We start from the raw sequence: 17,147 nt of genomic DNA on the forward strand, positions 1-17,147 counted from the left end.
TCTAAAATTATATCCCTTTTAAAAAATTCAACATAAACATACAATTTAAATAAAAGTCCTATATTCTAATATTATCTACTCTTATCAATTAAATGACCAAAGAAAAGCGAGTAAAAACTTATTTAAAATTTTCAAATTTTAGAAAACTCAACTTAAGCTACTTAAAGAATGACTGAGCTAGCTTAATCTTTAAAACATTTTTATTCTAAGATTTTTGTCTATTTACTTAAGACATTGAAGCTATGTGTCTTAGCCACTTATGATATTTTAAACAAGAAGAAAAATATCAAAACATTTTTGCAAATTTGTTTTTCTAATTTACTACAATTTAAAATGGAATGTGAATATGTGTTTCTATTTTTAATTTTTAAGTGCTAATTTATTATTTTAAACAATATCATCTACTTATAGTCACATATATTGCACTTTTTTTTTATTTAAAAGCCTAGCAAAATAGATTTTGTTTATTTATTTTATGTATTTTTGTGTGTGCAAGTTTATTTTTGAATACAAGAGTATTTAATATTTTTGTAATATGAGGCTACTTATAAAACACATTGATAGCGCATTATTAATTTTTATGTAAATATGCTTTTTTTTTTGTTTTTCTAATGAGAATCAATCTAATTGAGTTAATTGATAGATTCGTTGCATATAAATGGAATGGAATTCATGATTTACATATAATTTCGTTTTTTTTAATTTAATTTTTTATTTTAATTTTTATTTTTACTTCAAATCTTACCATAACTTTGCTTGAAAAAGATGCGAAAGAAACACCAAAGCTTGTGAGGAAAATATTCTTTTTTGTTAAATTTTATTTTTGTATGTATTTGAGCTAAGTTTGTGTTGTGTAAATTTCGAGAACAGAGTTAAGCTTGTTGAAATATTCTGTTAGGTTAGGTGGCGTAATGAGACTGATCATTTGTAAAATGAAAATGGGAAGTGGCTTTGAGAATTGATTGATAAAAGATACGAATGGAGCCTATGATAGTATGGACTCAAGAGAGTAAAAATCAGACAAAATTGTTTCACCGAAAACTGTCTCTGAAACGCTATGCCATATTATGGGTTACAGTATGACTGGAATGACAAGATTAAATATGACTTTCAACGCCAAATTGAAGTAGTTGGCTACAGATTGAACTGACTGGAAGGGTTTCTTGAGTGCTTCCCGAGTTTTAGAAGCTAGTACACTGCAGACTACGCTACCTCGTCCACATGTCGTTCTTCAACCAATTGTAGGGTTTAAGCTTATCAACACCATAAATCGTTTCTATCATGTTTTTCTCCACACTGATTGCTGATTTGGGATTTGCCTAAGGAATTTGTTGGTGGATTTCTATTGAACCAAATAATTACACGATGAAGTTGAAAATTGGAAATTTTGCTCCGAAAAGCTTCAAGGATAACGAGAGAAATTCTTTGAAAGAAACAATTAATGAAAATGTCTCACTAACCCTCATTAAAAAAAACACACTTTTTGACGACAAAAACGGGAGAATTTTCTATTTGGGTGTTTCTGGGCGACCTGAATCTAGTGACCAACGCTTTAAGGCGGGCGGTGGATTCGGACCTCAATCAACAAGTTCCTGCAGCCAGCTGGATGGTTAGCCAATTTCATATGTATTGATTGTGAAAAAAAAAAATATGACGAAGCAACGAACTTTCCAATTGTGCAAAGTCTACCACCGTACAATTTAGATGTAAAAATAATCTTTGTTAATTATTTTGAACCGGTTTGGCAATTTTGTTAGTTTTTTTTTTGACTAATTTTTAAGTCAAATTACCAATAATTTTCTCTAAGCCGAATTGATTTTTTTTGGAAAGCTAACCAATCGAAAACTTGACTAACTTTTTAGTCTCTAAAGTTTCTGAACCTGACCGATGATTTAATATAAATTGAAATTAACTTTTCAAATTATGTAAACAACATGGGTAACTGATATCTTTTTGGTAGTGAGGGAACATAACACAGCACTGTGCTGGTGGATGGCTTCCAAACTTAGAAATATTTCAACAATCCACTTTAACACCTTGTACTTGATTATGTTCTTATTGAGACACTACTTAAAGAATAAATGCTTAAAGCTAAATTTTAAGTGTTTCTAGCCAAAATCTTTTAATTTTTTCTACGACAGCTAAAAAACATTAAAAATTAGGTATTTCTACAAATCATAAATTTGTTAAATCGAAAAATACATATTACAACACCAAATAAACTACACATTTCGAGACGTTTTTTTTTTTTTGTAAAATTTAAAAGTTCTAAGGTATAGAGTTGCGCATGGAAGAGAATTTGTTAATTTGTAGTATTATCATGGGTTGAGTTGTTTTTCTTTTTTTCTCTCTTTTTTTTTGTATAAAAAGATTTAATTTAATATTTACAAAACATACAAATTAAAATATTATGTAATATGGTTTTTCATCTTATAAATTTTTTTTTCTTTGGATTACTAAGTAAGATATGTTAAACATGTTAACTAATAAATTTATTTAAAATAAAACAAAAAAAAAAATACCTAAGGTATTTTACAACTGTTTAAGTTGATTAGCAATTTAAATGCATCTAAACTATGAGAATGTTTAAAACGCATTAATATTAGCAAGCAAACTAATAGGATCTTAAATGAGATTTTCGGGGGTTTTCTAATTGAACAATATCATAAGGGATTCTATTTTTATATTTTTCTTACATTTTTGTTTGCAATAAATTAAGTTTCGGGGTACATACGCGTTTCATTTATTATTTGGTCCATGGTGTGATTTTGTTGTGTTATTGAGCTACTGAGAATATGCTGGAACCAGAGTCCGCATAGATTTCCTATGCTTTCCAATCCAGGCGAAACTCGTCAACCATCAAAAGGTGTTTGTTGACAAACCAACCTATTTTGAAAAACTGATAAATTTAGTTTCTTATTCCAACCTCCTTACCACTTACCCTCTTGCTGAGCCATGCTAACAAACTCCTGCCATTTGCTTTGAACTTCCCAATATTTCTCCTTAATTTGATTACGATCCTGTAAATATGAAACTGCAAAGAAATAAGCTTTAAGCACGTCTTGTTGTCGTGTATCGAAATGCAGATACACGCCCAAGAAACGTTTGCTCTCAGCAATGATAAACCGTTCATGAGGATCAAATGATGAAACTACATTTTCTAAGACATGACTAGTTTTGAACTCATCAATTAAATGCTTCGCCGAAAGACCCAAATGGATATTCAATGAAACAGACACAGTCTGACCGATTGTCACTCGTTCCAATTTATTAACTTGCTGTGGTGATAGTAGCCGACCAGAGCGAAAAAATTCCTCGAGAGCTATGAGATAGCGCGATTCGTTAAATGTACGCAGACAAACTGCCTTAACGGCTTTCATGTTCGCGTAGAGATGTAAAAAGATCACAATCACAAAAACGGTATAAAGCATCCTAAAAAAAAAAAACACATTAAAAGCTATAAGGCTTTTCTTATTTCTATTCGAACTTACGTTTGATTTTTAATAACAGTCAATAGATACAGCCCAAAAAAGGAAGCAATTAGATTCACACAAGTCTCCTGAGAACTATCCTTTGAAGCGACATCAGCCAAATTGCCACGCACTGCATGGTGTTGTGTTAAAGCAGCCCTCGTCGCTCCACCAGCCACTCCAACTATCGCCTTCAAAACAGTTGTTGAGCAAAGAATATAAGTCGAATACAATGGATATTTTGGAAGTATATAGATTTCAACACCCATTGCAACGTCATTTAGAAAATCCGCCCTCAGTCTCCATTTTTTCGAGTCTACATCGAGTTGTGAGCCCTTCCACCATGAGAACAATATCCGTCCAATGTGTCCACTGCCTTCTTTGAATATCCATGTGACGGTAGCTGAATAGGCACTGACGTTATCACTGCCCACTCCAATACCTTTGAGTATTGCATGTGTACAAAGTGTGCCTGCGGAATAGAATTGAAAGGGGGGCTGCTTTAGTAGTTTATACGTGAGGTAATTTTATTAATGCTTACCGCATATTGTGCTGCAAAATGCCTGCACTGTGTCCCAAAGTTGATATGCAGCATAGTCATCGCTAACACTGTCCGGATAACCCTTGGGGAGGAATATTTTTTGCAACAGACGGAATAAGAAAAACTTTTCACGGATTACATTTCGGTCGCCCTTGAGGGGGACTCGCACAATGCTGTTTTGATCTGAAATAAAAAAAGGAAGACATTTTGGGGTTGATTTCTTTTTTTTTTTTTTTTTTATTAAAGCTACAAATGCTCTTATCTTTAAAAAAAAGAAGGACATTGAAATGCTATGAACTTTCTATAGAAAAATGTTTGCTTTCATATTATAATATCTGGGCCTCTTGCATATTTTATTTAAACCAAATAGAAAATTTATTGGGGTTTGCATGATTTATGTGTTGTACATGTGTCTTTGGGGAAATACAAAATTGGTTTTACATGAATATTTCCTAAAGCCTAGAGTATGTACTCAATTCTTTTCAAATGAGAAATGAATGCGTTCGATAATATGTTACGACCAATATTACAAATTTCTGGGTATAGCCGGAAGGATACAAATATAATAGTATGGAAAAGGTCGATATTTGTTAGATAAACAACATTAATTTTAAATAGAAGCTGGTAAGTTAATGGTTGACCTTTTCACGCCAAGCTTGTCTTTTTTATTTTTAATAGTTCACTCCAATTGGGAATAAATATAGATTAGGAATAATTTTACACAAATGTTTAAAAAAATAAATAAATAAACTAAATGTGTTCAAATTAATGTTTTAAGAATGATGCTTTTAAATTGATGGAAGTATAAATCCCAGTTTACTTTTAGAATTATCAACTTATGTTCGCCCTAGGTAAAAAGGAAAAGCTTAAGGATTTGTTAATGCCAAGAGAATGCGAAAAAAGGTATTACTGTTCTGTTTTTCTGTATTATGTACCTCGAAGAACAGACTAAAACTGTGACTCGATTTTCTTCAAGCTTTAATGTTGGGGAAAGAATTTACGGTTTACCTACTTACTATTGTATCAACTCACTTCTCAAAGGACCTCGTGTTAAGTTTTTGTTTAATTTTTTTTTAGAGTTTAAACTTAAGCGGTCACTGTGGTGTATGTGGAATATTTTATTCTAATATACGGTAAATTTGTTTTTTCATATTGACTAGGTATTGAAAGTACAATTTATAATAAGTGAATTTGATTCATATCATACAGAAAGTAGAACATCTCTAAACAATATTTACGGTTCGTTTAGTACCTCTACCTATGTTTGTACTATAAACTATAAGGCAGGTTTAAGACACGTAAAAAAAATCGAAATCAAGATAGCATTACGATGATAGAGAATGCCACTGCCTGTTACTCGAACTTCTGCTAAGTCGAGTTTATCTGTAACTCGAACTTGTTTTCGTGTCCCGTGGAAATTCGTCTTCTAATGAGTATTTGAAAATGTTTATTTTTGTTCGATCGAGTAAAAAAATTTGTTCAAAAATAAATTATTGTTCAAAAATAAAAGTACTTTGAATTCAAACCAATCAAATAGTTTGAACTGAGATTCATATTTGATCTCCAATACCCAGGAGCAAAATTGTTCGAAAAAATGTCGACTGTTCACAAACACTAGAGTATAATCGAAAGAAAGCAAGTGATCAAAAATCATGATCAGAAAATTAATATATATAGAGGGTTTATTTTTAGCGATAGTTTCAATGAAAGCAGTTTTAATTAATTTGCAACTGTAGTTTTAGAAATGGTTTATCAATGTGTTACGAGTTAGGTAACAACAAAAATAAGATAGGTAGGCATTTCCAGATAATTTGTGAAGATAGGTGCAAAATGGAGGCATATCCCTAAAATATGTGAAATAATGTGGTTGCGGATGATTATTTTTAAAACAAATCTTTATTTTTTTTGATAGGTAGGTATGTGCGAGAAAATACAAATTTGCATTTTTAGGTGAAGACGAAAGTTTAAATAAAAAATTTTTTTTTCATGCAAAACTATTTTCAGGGAAGTCAGATTATCTCGCTTTTAGTTCTATAAGATCCAGCGTCGAAAGATCATGAGCCATAATCTGGGAATTTTTTTTAATGATGCTTGTTTTTCGACAAAATGCCAAATGGGATAGAATGCGCAATCGGACAGAGCCTACATACCTATTATTAATTATTTTGATCTTATATTCTTTAATGTGAATATTTTTAGCTCTCATAACTTTTTCCCTCATGAAAAGAAATTTAAAAATGTAAATCGATTTTAAAAATTGAGGGGGGATTGGAGAGAATCACGTGGAGGAGAAATACCTTCAACAATAAATTGCCAAAACGATAACCGTTAACAGTATCGTCATTCATTTGATTTCCTATCATCATGATATTGCATACATTGGATTGATTAATGAAGAAATTATTAGGTTTAGAAAGAGAAAAATAAAATGGTGTGCGCCCAAAATATCAGAAAAAGTTGAACATTTCTATTTTGGAATATAAAAAGAAGGAAGGTGGAATAAAGGAAGCGATGAAAATAATGGGAATATAATATTGCAATGTTTTTTTTTTAAAGTGTTCTTTCATAGTTAATAGACATTTTGTTATTGTACACATTTTTTTTTTGCTTATTTACATAAAATTCTCATAAGATTAATAGTATTAAAAAAAGCTTATGTTAGTTTAAAAACTACTTCAGGACAATATCCAATAATCGAGTTACAGAAAGCAAACAAAAAACGATATCTTCGATAGTGATTTCGCGTTAAGGAATGACTACCCAGGAGATTACAATGTAATACAAATTGAAAACTGTTCACCAATGAAATTATGTTATAAAATTTCGAACAGCAGCGATAGAATGGAAGGTGAATAACCTTATTTTAATAATCTACGCAGTACAAACATAGATATGTATCTACCTACGACTTTATTTTCATTTCTGCTTCGTTCTTTCTTAAATATAGCTACTTTTACAAAGTTTGCATTCAGTAAAGTTTAAAAAGAACAGAAATAAGGAGTACCTAACTAATTTTATTTGAATATTTAATAGTATGATAGAGAACGAAAAGAGTGGCTAATATGCAAGAGACTTTGCAAGTCTACAATTTTAATTTGATTATAACGTGGTTGGTGGGTTTATCTACAATGAACCATTTCAGAAGATTTTGTAGAACAACGGATAGTAAATGGAAGTTGCAGTGGTACTCTCGATACCGTTTATCTTCGTTAAATTAATATAATTTCATTAGAAAAGGATATATATGTACTTATAAAAACTGGAAATGCTTTTCGATCCATCAATATGAAATCTATTATAATTAGATTCGTATGTAATTTAAATCTATTGTTATAGGTTATTCATTTCAATGTCTAAAAAAATAAATTCCAGAAAAAACAAACTAAGGTTGAATCATTATATATATTTATTTTTATGCAAACGTTTGGTGTGGACTTTCAACATTTGTTCTTATTTGTATAAATGTATCGTTTTTGAAAAGACACAGAAACTAAATTATATAATTTAAACCATATAGTCATAGAATATAAGGTGAATAACCCTCTTTTAATAATCTACGCAGTACATTCACAGATATACAGGGTGTCCCAAAAATAATGTATCAAACGAAATATGCTGATAGGCCAACTTTGAGAATTTGGTGACTTGTTCATCCCAAATCTTTATGGTTTTCGATTTAATGCAGTTTATGTGAAATTTCGAAAAATCCTGACTTTGCATCAGTATTTTGCCTCCTCCGCTCATAATTGATTTTTGTTTTTTATAATTCTTTCACTAGAACATTGCCTAATAATAAGAAATAATTAATTAGTCAAAATATTTTTTATTTCATACGCCATTTTGCTGTAAATTAATTAACAGTTCCATGTTTTATAAAAAATCAATTTCTTACTTTTATTTCAGAGCAAAACCCTCAAAAAAATTTGTATGGTGTGACACAGGTTTATTATTTTGAAAACTTGCCGTTTTATTGCAGTTTTCAAAAATGTATAAAAATTTCCAAAGTTGAAATTAGAACGAAAGATATTACAATTTGAATGCAAAAAAAACAGAGGTTTGCAGAGCAAAATAACAAACAGAAATCGAGGCTGAGCGGAGGAAGCAAAATACTGTTGCAAAGTCGGGATTTTTCGAAATTTAAGAAACACTGCATTAAATCGAAAACAGTAAGGATTTGGAATGAACAAGTTACCAAATTCTGAGAGCCCTAATGTAGGCCTATTAGCATATTTCGTTTGATCCATTACTTTTGGGACACCCTGTATACAACATTAGCAATTTATTGGGCCGATTTCGCTATTATATTTTATTTTATCACCAATTTTTTAAATAAGTCGGGAAGAATGAAACCCCAAGTCTTAATTTTTCCTCCACTGTATTAAGGAAATTATGCTTCTTCTTCAGCACCAAATTTCTTTGGAATTGTTGCAAAAAAACGCACTCTCACTATATCTCGACGGAAATTACTGCAAGTTCTTGTTTTCAGGTGAATGAGACCATTACGCTAGCATTATACTGAAGCCTTCTAACTGTGAATACTTTAAGTTTTGTACAATTTGCTTCAGTTACTTCCAGTATTCAAAAAAGCATTTTTTTGGGGTGGCTAATACTTTTGGCCAAGGCATTTACAAAAAAAAAGTTCACATTATGATTCAATTCTATGGTGCATAACTGGCTGAATACAATGGTGCAGCTGTGGCTATAGTTTGTAGTACTGTCAACATTTTACTGAGGGGAACAACAACAAAAGTTGGCGGTAGCTGAGCAAAAAGTTGAGAATTCTTCAACTTGCGCTACGAGCTACAGCCACAGCTACACTATTGTATTCAGGGGGTAAGTATGTATGTACCAGAATTTGATTTGGGTCTTATGTTTCACATGTAAAAAAAAATGGAAATATAAAATGTGGGTCCTTTAAGTCTTGAGACAAGGTGTATAAGATTTACGATTTTTATAAGACTCCTGCTCTCTGTAACTCACTTTGGGTGCATTATTAGTTTATATTGAATGTCAATTTAAATGAAAATGTGAAGTGTTTTGAAATAAAACTGGAAAATTGAAAAAAATACCGAATTGGTCTTATTTGACTTTGCGCAGGAAATAAAAAATGCATATGAAACCAAAAAATTTCCATCGAGAAGATTTGTCGGCTTTTAATATTTTTTGGTATACTTTCGACACTTTGAAAACAAATATTCGTCCACTGCAAGTCTTTAAAAGTCTAGATTTTTGTTTGTTAATCAATTTGGAGTCCAATTTTGTTTTAAAGCCTTCCCTAGCGCAAAAAAAAAAACAAATGTTTCTGTTAAATTTGGCCTAATTTTTGCTTGTTTTTGTTAAATACAGTTATTTTACTTCATATTGTTACAAAAAAATAAGAATAATTGAAATTTAGAAATTATGTCGAAGATCGATCTAGGGACCAAATTTGCCAAAACCAAAAACTACTTAGTAGGTAGTGCTAACGAAATATTTTTAATACTGAAATTAGAAGTTTTTGATTTTATAAGAGCAGTAAATAGGACTTGAAATCATAAATATAAAAAATATAAAATAAAGTCAATCATAATAAACATTTATCTAAATTATTCCATCTTTTAAAATATTTGCGATTTATGTTCCAGGCATACCTAAATATTAAATAAAAAATGGCCATCAAGATTTGTCGCCGTTTAATTTCGTTTCGCAGAACTTTTAAGAGATAGGTATTGATTATACGAGCAATATCAATTTTTTCGGCTCTTTAACGAATATTGGTTAACTGTATGTCTTGCAAAGTTTAAATTTATTTTAGGCACTCAACCAAAAACTCGAAAATTTTTTCATTCATCACATAAACTGCGATGAATTAGTATGGCTTTACAATTTTGGTACTGAACGACCCATACACATTGTGTGTTGAAAATAATATCTGACTGAAATTTGAAAACTGTACGTTGAATCCTTGTGTGCTCATTTTTGACCTTAATTTTGTTTTTTAATTTGTATACCTAGCTTCATATACACTCCTTTTCATCAGAATAGGTACACAACTTTTCAAATGTTCATTAACCTAACAAGGTTTTATTGTTTTTTGATAGTTTAAGATGTTGGGAAAAGCAACAGCTAAAATTATTTCAAAATGGACCATAACTTTCGCATTGTTTTTCTTGTAAAGTATTTTTTGAGGAAAAATCAACTTATTTTTTTCTTCATCAGAATAGGTACACCCTTGTTATCTTTAATGTTTTTGTGGATTTTGAGCAAATTTACCATTAAAACAAATAACTGGACTTTCCTAAGTTTAATTTAATAATCATAATACCATTTTGAAAAACATGGGAGGATTAAAATCGCTAGATTTTGGCGAAAACACCTTAAGAAAAAAACAAACAATGAAGGATCTACCAGTACTGGTATGATAAAAAAAAAAATTACGAATTGTGAATATGCTCTATCCAGACTTCAGATACAAACATTCTGGGGTTAAAAAAAATGAATGGTGGTAAAAAAAATGCAAAAAAAACACTCTAAGACGAGTAAATTTTTACATGTGCTACCAGTTTTGGTGGATTAACGACAAGAATAAAAGTGAAAAACATTTGTTATTTGTAATTTTAGGACAGTAAATAGAATGGTCATTAGTCCCAATTTTCTAAAATGGCTGAATTTTGAAAAGACACCATTACTACACCAAGAACAGAATTGTATGCGTTTAAGGTTTTTGAAATCCTTTACCACATGAAAAGTTGAGTGGTATTTCTTATTATTTTTGGATCAACGAACATCTAATTTTGATGTCCTTGGTGAGTTAAACTATCAGTTTAACATTCTGCGAAAGGAGAAACCATTTTGAGACCAACTTCATTGTTAAAAAAGAAGTGTTAAGGCATGGAAGAAAGTAATCTTCTACGATAATACAAATAATGAATTTTAAACGTGAAGAATGGTCACAATTATTTGTAAATGCGTATTCAAGAAACTTTTCCTTAATTCTCTAGTATTTGTGAACCAGTATTCTGAATTTTTTAAGAGGACCACGCCTCCTACCACAAAAAATGCTCTGTAAAATATTGGAAGGAAGTGCAAATTTAGGAAGTACTTGAGTTTCTACCATTGAAAACAACCCTGAACCTTGTTGAAAATGTTTGGAAATGGCTAGTTCGTACTGATAAAATTTGTGATATTCGATTTTAAGACAAAAATATTTCCTAACCCACCATTTAACAATTTAGGGAAGAGATTCAGATAGATTGCATAAAGAGATTTAAAAATGCAATTCCTGGACAGTTTTGTTATTTTTTTAAATAATAAAAACGCCACTATACAAAAAATAAAATAAGTAAAATACATTTTTAAGAAGAACTTGGTTTAAATTCATTTCATGGACCACTTTCACATCATTCTCCATGTGTACCTATTCTGATGAAACAAAAAAATTACTCAATTTTTCGAAGTGAAATGCTTTGCCATAGAGAAACAAGAAAAATAACCACACGTTTTGAATTATTTTTTTTTTGCTGATTCTGCTAACATCTTAAACAATGACTTGACATCAAAAAATTATTATTTTTCCTACACAGTGAGAAAAAAACGAATACTGAACATTTGAAAGCTGTGTACCTATTCTGATGAAAAGGAGTGTACCTATTAAAAAAACATAGAAACGAAATTGTATGATCAAATTTCGGCCATAGCCATGGAATGAAAGGTGAACAACCTTCTTTTAATAATCTATGCAGTACTTATATTATGTAGATATGTTTAATTTTCATTTCTTTTCTAGTGTTTCTAAAATAAAGCTACTTTTACAAGTCGCAATTTAATTTGCATTCAGAAAAGTTTAAAAAGTACAGAAATAAGTTGTTAATTTTTTTTTATTTGCATATATTTGATATTATGATAGAGAACGAAAAGAAAGAAGAATTTGATTAAAACGTGGTTCGTGGGTCTCTACGCAACGAACCAGTTTATGAGATTTGCAGTGGTACACTGCTTAATTAACAAAAAATCATTAGAAAAGGGCACTCATCAAAAATGACTATCGTCGATAATGGAGAAGAAGACTCATCAAAAATGGAATTGCTTCTAATTGGACTCGTGTGTTCTCAATTAAAAATGCTTTATAATATTGAAAATGTAATTTAAATCTATTGATAGGTTACTCGTGTGAATCTCTATAAAAATATATTCCAGAAATAACAATCCACTAAGTAAATAGCTATTTGAGCTCCCAACAAGAGGATTCAACTTTATTTTTTGTATCAACATCAACCAGATTTATTTACAGTGAACTTGAGATGCTACGTGTACATTGCATCAATAGCATCAACCAACAATCCATGCCGAATCGACCGACATGATTCGAGAAATGTGCTGGGTGCCTCATCAATTACATTCTTTTTTTATACAAATATAATATTTTGTCGTCCCGAGGAGAGATAAGCACTTCCGCTCCACTCAACTCGACTCACCTGCTGGTGTCACATAAAGGATCTCCTCCCCTTTGGTGCCGTATTGTTCTCTGAAGTGCACCTTCATAGCTTTAACCACTAAATCACACAATCCAAACAATAAAAGCAAGCAAAAACTACTTCACAACCCAGAATCCACTCGAGATGCAACAACGCGAGTTATTAGACTTAAATAAGAAAAAAGAAAAAATATAAAAGAAAATAAAAGTTTTTCTTTTTCCGATTTTCCTCTTAAAAATAGTTCCACAGCAGACTTTTTTTTTTGTGTAAACTTTGGCTAACTTCCGATTACTCAAACATTCATCAAATTTATTTTATTGCCTTCACACGACTACTATTTAATTGACTTGAAAATCACAGTAAATTCATTTTCTATCGACCGATTTGGATAGGCGATAAAAATAATTATTATTTTTGTTTTAATAACTTTTTTCCAGAGTTTTTGTGGTGGTGTCGTGGTGATGAACGACAGCGAAAGTGCAGGTGAGAAAAATTCGTCTGCTTCTGCACTTGTTTTGACGTTTTACTTCAGTTTCCATAACAAAATTTTTGTTTGATATGGCGCGGAATGGGCAAACGTGTGAGTGTGAAGAAGATGAATAGATTTTTGTTGACAGCTGTTCGTTGAGTTTGTGCAGAATGATGTTTGTATATTGAGGTGAATTTAGTTTGTTTACCAAACGAAATTAACACGTTTTGGTTTGTGTCTTGGATTTGTTTACATCAAATTTAACGAAACACGTGGTGTGCAAGTGTGGGCAGTGTGGTGCATTTGCACTTGTTTGGTTTTTTGTATACATACATACTGTATACATTATACAGTACATGCAGAAAGTTCACGTATAAAAATTAAAAATATAAAAAACTTTCGGTTGAACATATTTTAATAATAGGGGTATTTGTGAAACGTTGTCAAAACTTTGTTTGACTGTTCATTTCTTACATTTACCATTGGCGATTGGAGCACATACTACTAGCGTCGTAGTTTCAACTTTTGAACTAATTTTATCAGGATGGATGTTTACATCATTGTATATATATTTCCTTGAAATATATATACAATGGTTTACATTTTGTATTTTTAAAAATGGCGTCCATGTCAAAAATCTTATCAAAAAAAAAAGTAAAATGTAGGATGTTAGCTCCTTCCGTCCTGTTTATTTTAGTTTTTGTTTTGACCACCGGTAGCGCATTTCAACTTTACCAATCGCCAATTTTACCAGGTTTAGCCAGAGTTTACACCGCTTTGCTTTGCATGAATGCCTCTAATGAAATTATTTTCGAAATGTGATTTCACTGAATAAACCAAAATATTCATTTTATTGAATTTTCTTTTCTTTCAAAATTTTAAAATTAGCAAACAAAACGGAAAATATTTGAAAAACAAAAATGCATGCCTCGGTCGCATGAATTTACCCGTAGAGTTCTAAAATTATAAAATCTTTTTATTTACAAAAAAAAAAAAATAGGTATTTCAAAGTGAGTTTTAGCTCTAAAAAAGTACGTAGGGTAGAGTCGCCAGTAGCCGTCATGACGCGTCACCTTATTGTTTTTTCTTATAAAATAAATCACAGAAACGTCAAATATCAACACATTTTCGAATTAATCTTGATTTAAATTGTACTTTATGTATTTCTTTTTTGGTGAAATTAAAAAAAAGTTTATAATTGTTCCCAAAAATAATTTATTTAAATTTTTGCAAAAAACTCCGTTTTTCCTATATTCATATTTTCGGCCATCTAGTGTTCCATCTCCGGCCACTAACTTTTTTCGGTCAAGCTTAAGTAGGTAAATTGAATGTTTTTTATTCAAATTTTTGTTTTTTAAGAATTTAGAAACAATTTTGAATATTAATGAGTAATAACATTAAAAATGGTTCAAAAGTTTATTTATTTTTTTCATTTTTTTAAAACTTTTATCAATAAAAAGGAGCCAAATATACGAAACCCTTGAATTTCAAAGCTTTTTTCTTGTGCACTATCTCCGGCTCCCTCAAAATTAACAAAATTTACATCATTTTCTTATTTATAAACCTATTTTAATAGAATAATAGTATATATTTAATAAGAAAAACAACATTTCAAATCACTAACTCGGAAATTGTTTACACAAAACACTAAATACGATAGTAGGTTTCGGAAGGAAAATTATAAAAAAACCTTACCCGATTGGATCACGGCACAAAAAGTTATTTTTTTACCGACTTCCAAAAAGGAAGTCTGTATTTTTTGTTGTTTTTTTTTTTATGTTTGTTACCGCATAACTTTGGACAGAGTGAATCAATTTTGATAATTCTTTTTGTATTGGAAAGCTAGTGGCTGCAATGTGGTCCGTGGTCCCATTTCAATTTTGTTCAGTTTAAGCAATAGGAACTATTAGAAAAACCATAAAACCCCGTTTTAAATCATGGAAGTCGGTTTTGTTTTTTTTTGATAAAAATGATTATCGAAGAAGAGTGACTAACAAGAATAAAAAGAGTATTGTAACTTTAGGAGAGACATTTAAAAGAACAGCATAAGATCAAATATTTGGAATAAATCTAATAATTTTTGTTTACTTATATTTTTTTTTAAAGAATCTTTCTTATAGAAAAATGTATTTTTAGCCAGTTGATTCTTGTAATTTTTTATTTTTTCATATCCTTTTAATCTATAAGTATTAAAGTACTTATAGATTAAAAAGATAAACATTTGGCAATAATATAACTTCAAAATAGTATTTTTGTTTTTAAGAAAATAAATATATAAGAAAATTGTTAAAACTGTTGCTTATTAAATAAAATGCACGACTGGGCGACCCCACGTCCTTGCTCTTATGCTAGAAGTAACTCTAATGTTAAAGCTTTTTATTCAAGAAACACCGTTTTAAATTATGTTTTACAAAAAACCAAGTATGCCATTTTATTACTTGCATAAAAAGGTACTTTTAGAAAAAATTTTTCCAAAATCGTTAGAGCGGTTTTTCAAAAAAATAATTTTTTATATATAAAAAATTTCTAACATTAAAAAAAAAAAGTTGGTATGTGATTTTAAAGAAATAATTAATTTACACACAAAAAATATTTTTTTTATTTCAAAAGTTGGCTCTTAGTATGTGTAATACTACACATAAAAATTTTAATCAAAATCGTTAGAGCCGTTTTTGAAAAAAATTAACTTTTCTTTTTCCGTTATATGGCAGGTACCGTTAGTTATGGTCATAAAAAAAAAATTTCAATTTCCCCTCTAGGGAATCACCAAAAACTGCTAACTACCACAGACAGACAGAATTGCCGGACATACTTTTTGGGCATTCTCCATCATCGTAATGTCATGTAAAATTGTTATCTCGAGTTCGATTTTTTTTACGAATCCTAAACTTGCCCTATAGTGCTATAGTACATATTTATCGCAAGTAAAAATCTAAGAAATAGCATAATAAAAGGTCTAAAAGTATGTTTAACTAATTTGGGACTTTGTGGACTATATTTTCAAATAATTTGAAATTTTTTAACTGAAGCTAAGATATTTTTTTTTTTTTTACACTATCACACTGTGGGCTAGAACGCTATTTTAGCAGGAATTAATTAAAAAGTCAACTTCTTCAAATATTGCTCATTTTAGTCTTATTCGATAGATAAATGGACTAGCTATAATTGTTCATTCAAAATTGAGGTCAAAGCATTCATTGGATACATAAAAACACAATCGAAAAGCAAGTTTTCGAAAAAAAAAACAAAAAAGTCCACTTTTTCCTCTATCCAGATATTCGTTTACTGAGTTTGTTTTAACGGATCGATTGTGAAAATTTTGCTAGTTTATCAATTAGTGATATATCCTTATATAGTATTTGCTATTAAATTGTAATTATATTGAACTTTTGTTTATAAATTTTAAGGTAAAGTAAGTTACTAGCATCGATTTCATATAAAACGAATGTTCCTAAGCTTTAAAAAAAAAGGCACGCGTAGGCACACTCTAGAAATAATTTTAAAAAGTAGCTAGCCTTTATGGCATTATGTTTTTTATAAAACTATGTCCTACAAGAGCAAACTTTTTTCGCTGTAACTCTGAAAGTATACTGAGAAAAATGTTCAAAAAAAACACTTACGATGAAAAAAAACGTGTTGAATGTTTTCAAATAACGGTTTTTTTATTTGCATTAACATTTTACCTTCCCTATTTAGTAAAAACAACTTTTGTAAGCGTTCAATGACACCATTTTCGAGTTTGATGCGTTCAAACTTCAAAAAACTCATTTTTTTGTTTTTTATACCAATAATATCTGTTGTAAATTGGAAAACCTTATTTAACATAATATTTCGTTTATTTTTGTTGTTGGTCTTATTTTTAGTGTCTGTTGTACCATAAAATTATCATAATGGTATGATAATTCGACATCATCTTAATGGCTTTAACTGCAACTTTAGATTATTTCGAGAATTTCTATAATTAATTCCAGCTAAAAAAGCGTTCTAGCCCACAGTGTATCAGTTCATAGCCGAAGAGCGCTTATAGCAAGCACCGTCTTGCGACCATTTGCCAACACAAAACTGTGTTATCCGGCTCATCACTTAGTGCAGTGTTAGTAGTTAGTAAGCAAATAATAACTACAAAAAACGTACACTAAGATAAAAACATTGAATTCAATATTAGATAAAACAAACATTAAAGAAATACAAACAAAATAATTACTTGAGCAACA

General features: G+C 30.1%; 1 protein-coding gene across 1 annotated transcript; it reads right to left on the reverse strand.

Annotated features, from left to right (window-relative positions):
- On the reverse strand, positions 1-12,646 carry LOC129905883 (RUS family member 1). The gene is made up of 5 exons (XM_055981508.1): positions 12,465-12,646; positions 4,012-4,194; positions 3,492-3,942; positions 2,942-3,432; positions 1-2,886 (listed from the first exon to the last, which is right to left on the reverse strand). The coding sequence occupies exons 1-5, from the start codon at positions 12,529-12,531 to the stop codon at positions 2,825-2,827; spliced, it is 1,254 nt and encodes a 417-aa protein (XP_055837483.1). The 5' UTR covers positions 12,532-12,646; the 3' UTR covers positions 1-2,824.
- Positions 12,647-17,147: the final 4,501 nt, after the last annotated feature.

This window comes from Episyrphus balteatus, chromosome 1, assembly GCF_945859705.1.
Source record: "Episyrphus balteatus chromosome 1, idEpiBalt1.1, whole genome shotgun sequence".
NCBI lineage: Eukaryota > Metazoa > Arthropoda > Insecta > Diptera > Syrphidae > Episyrphus > Episyrphus balteatus.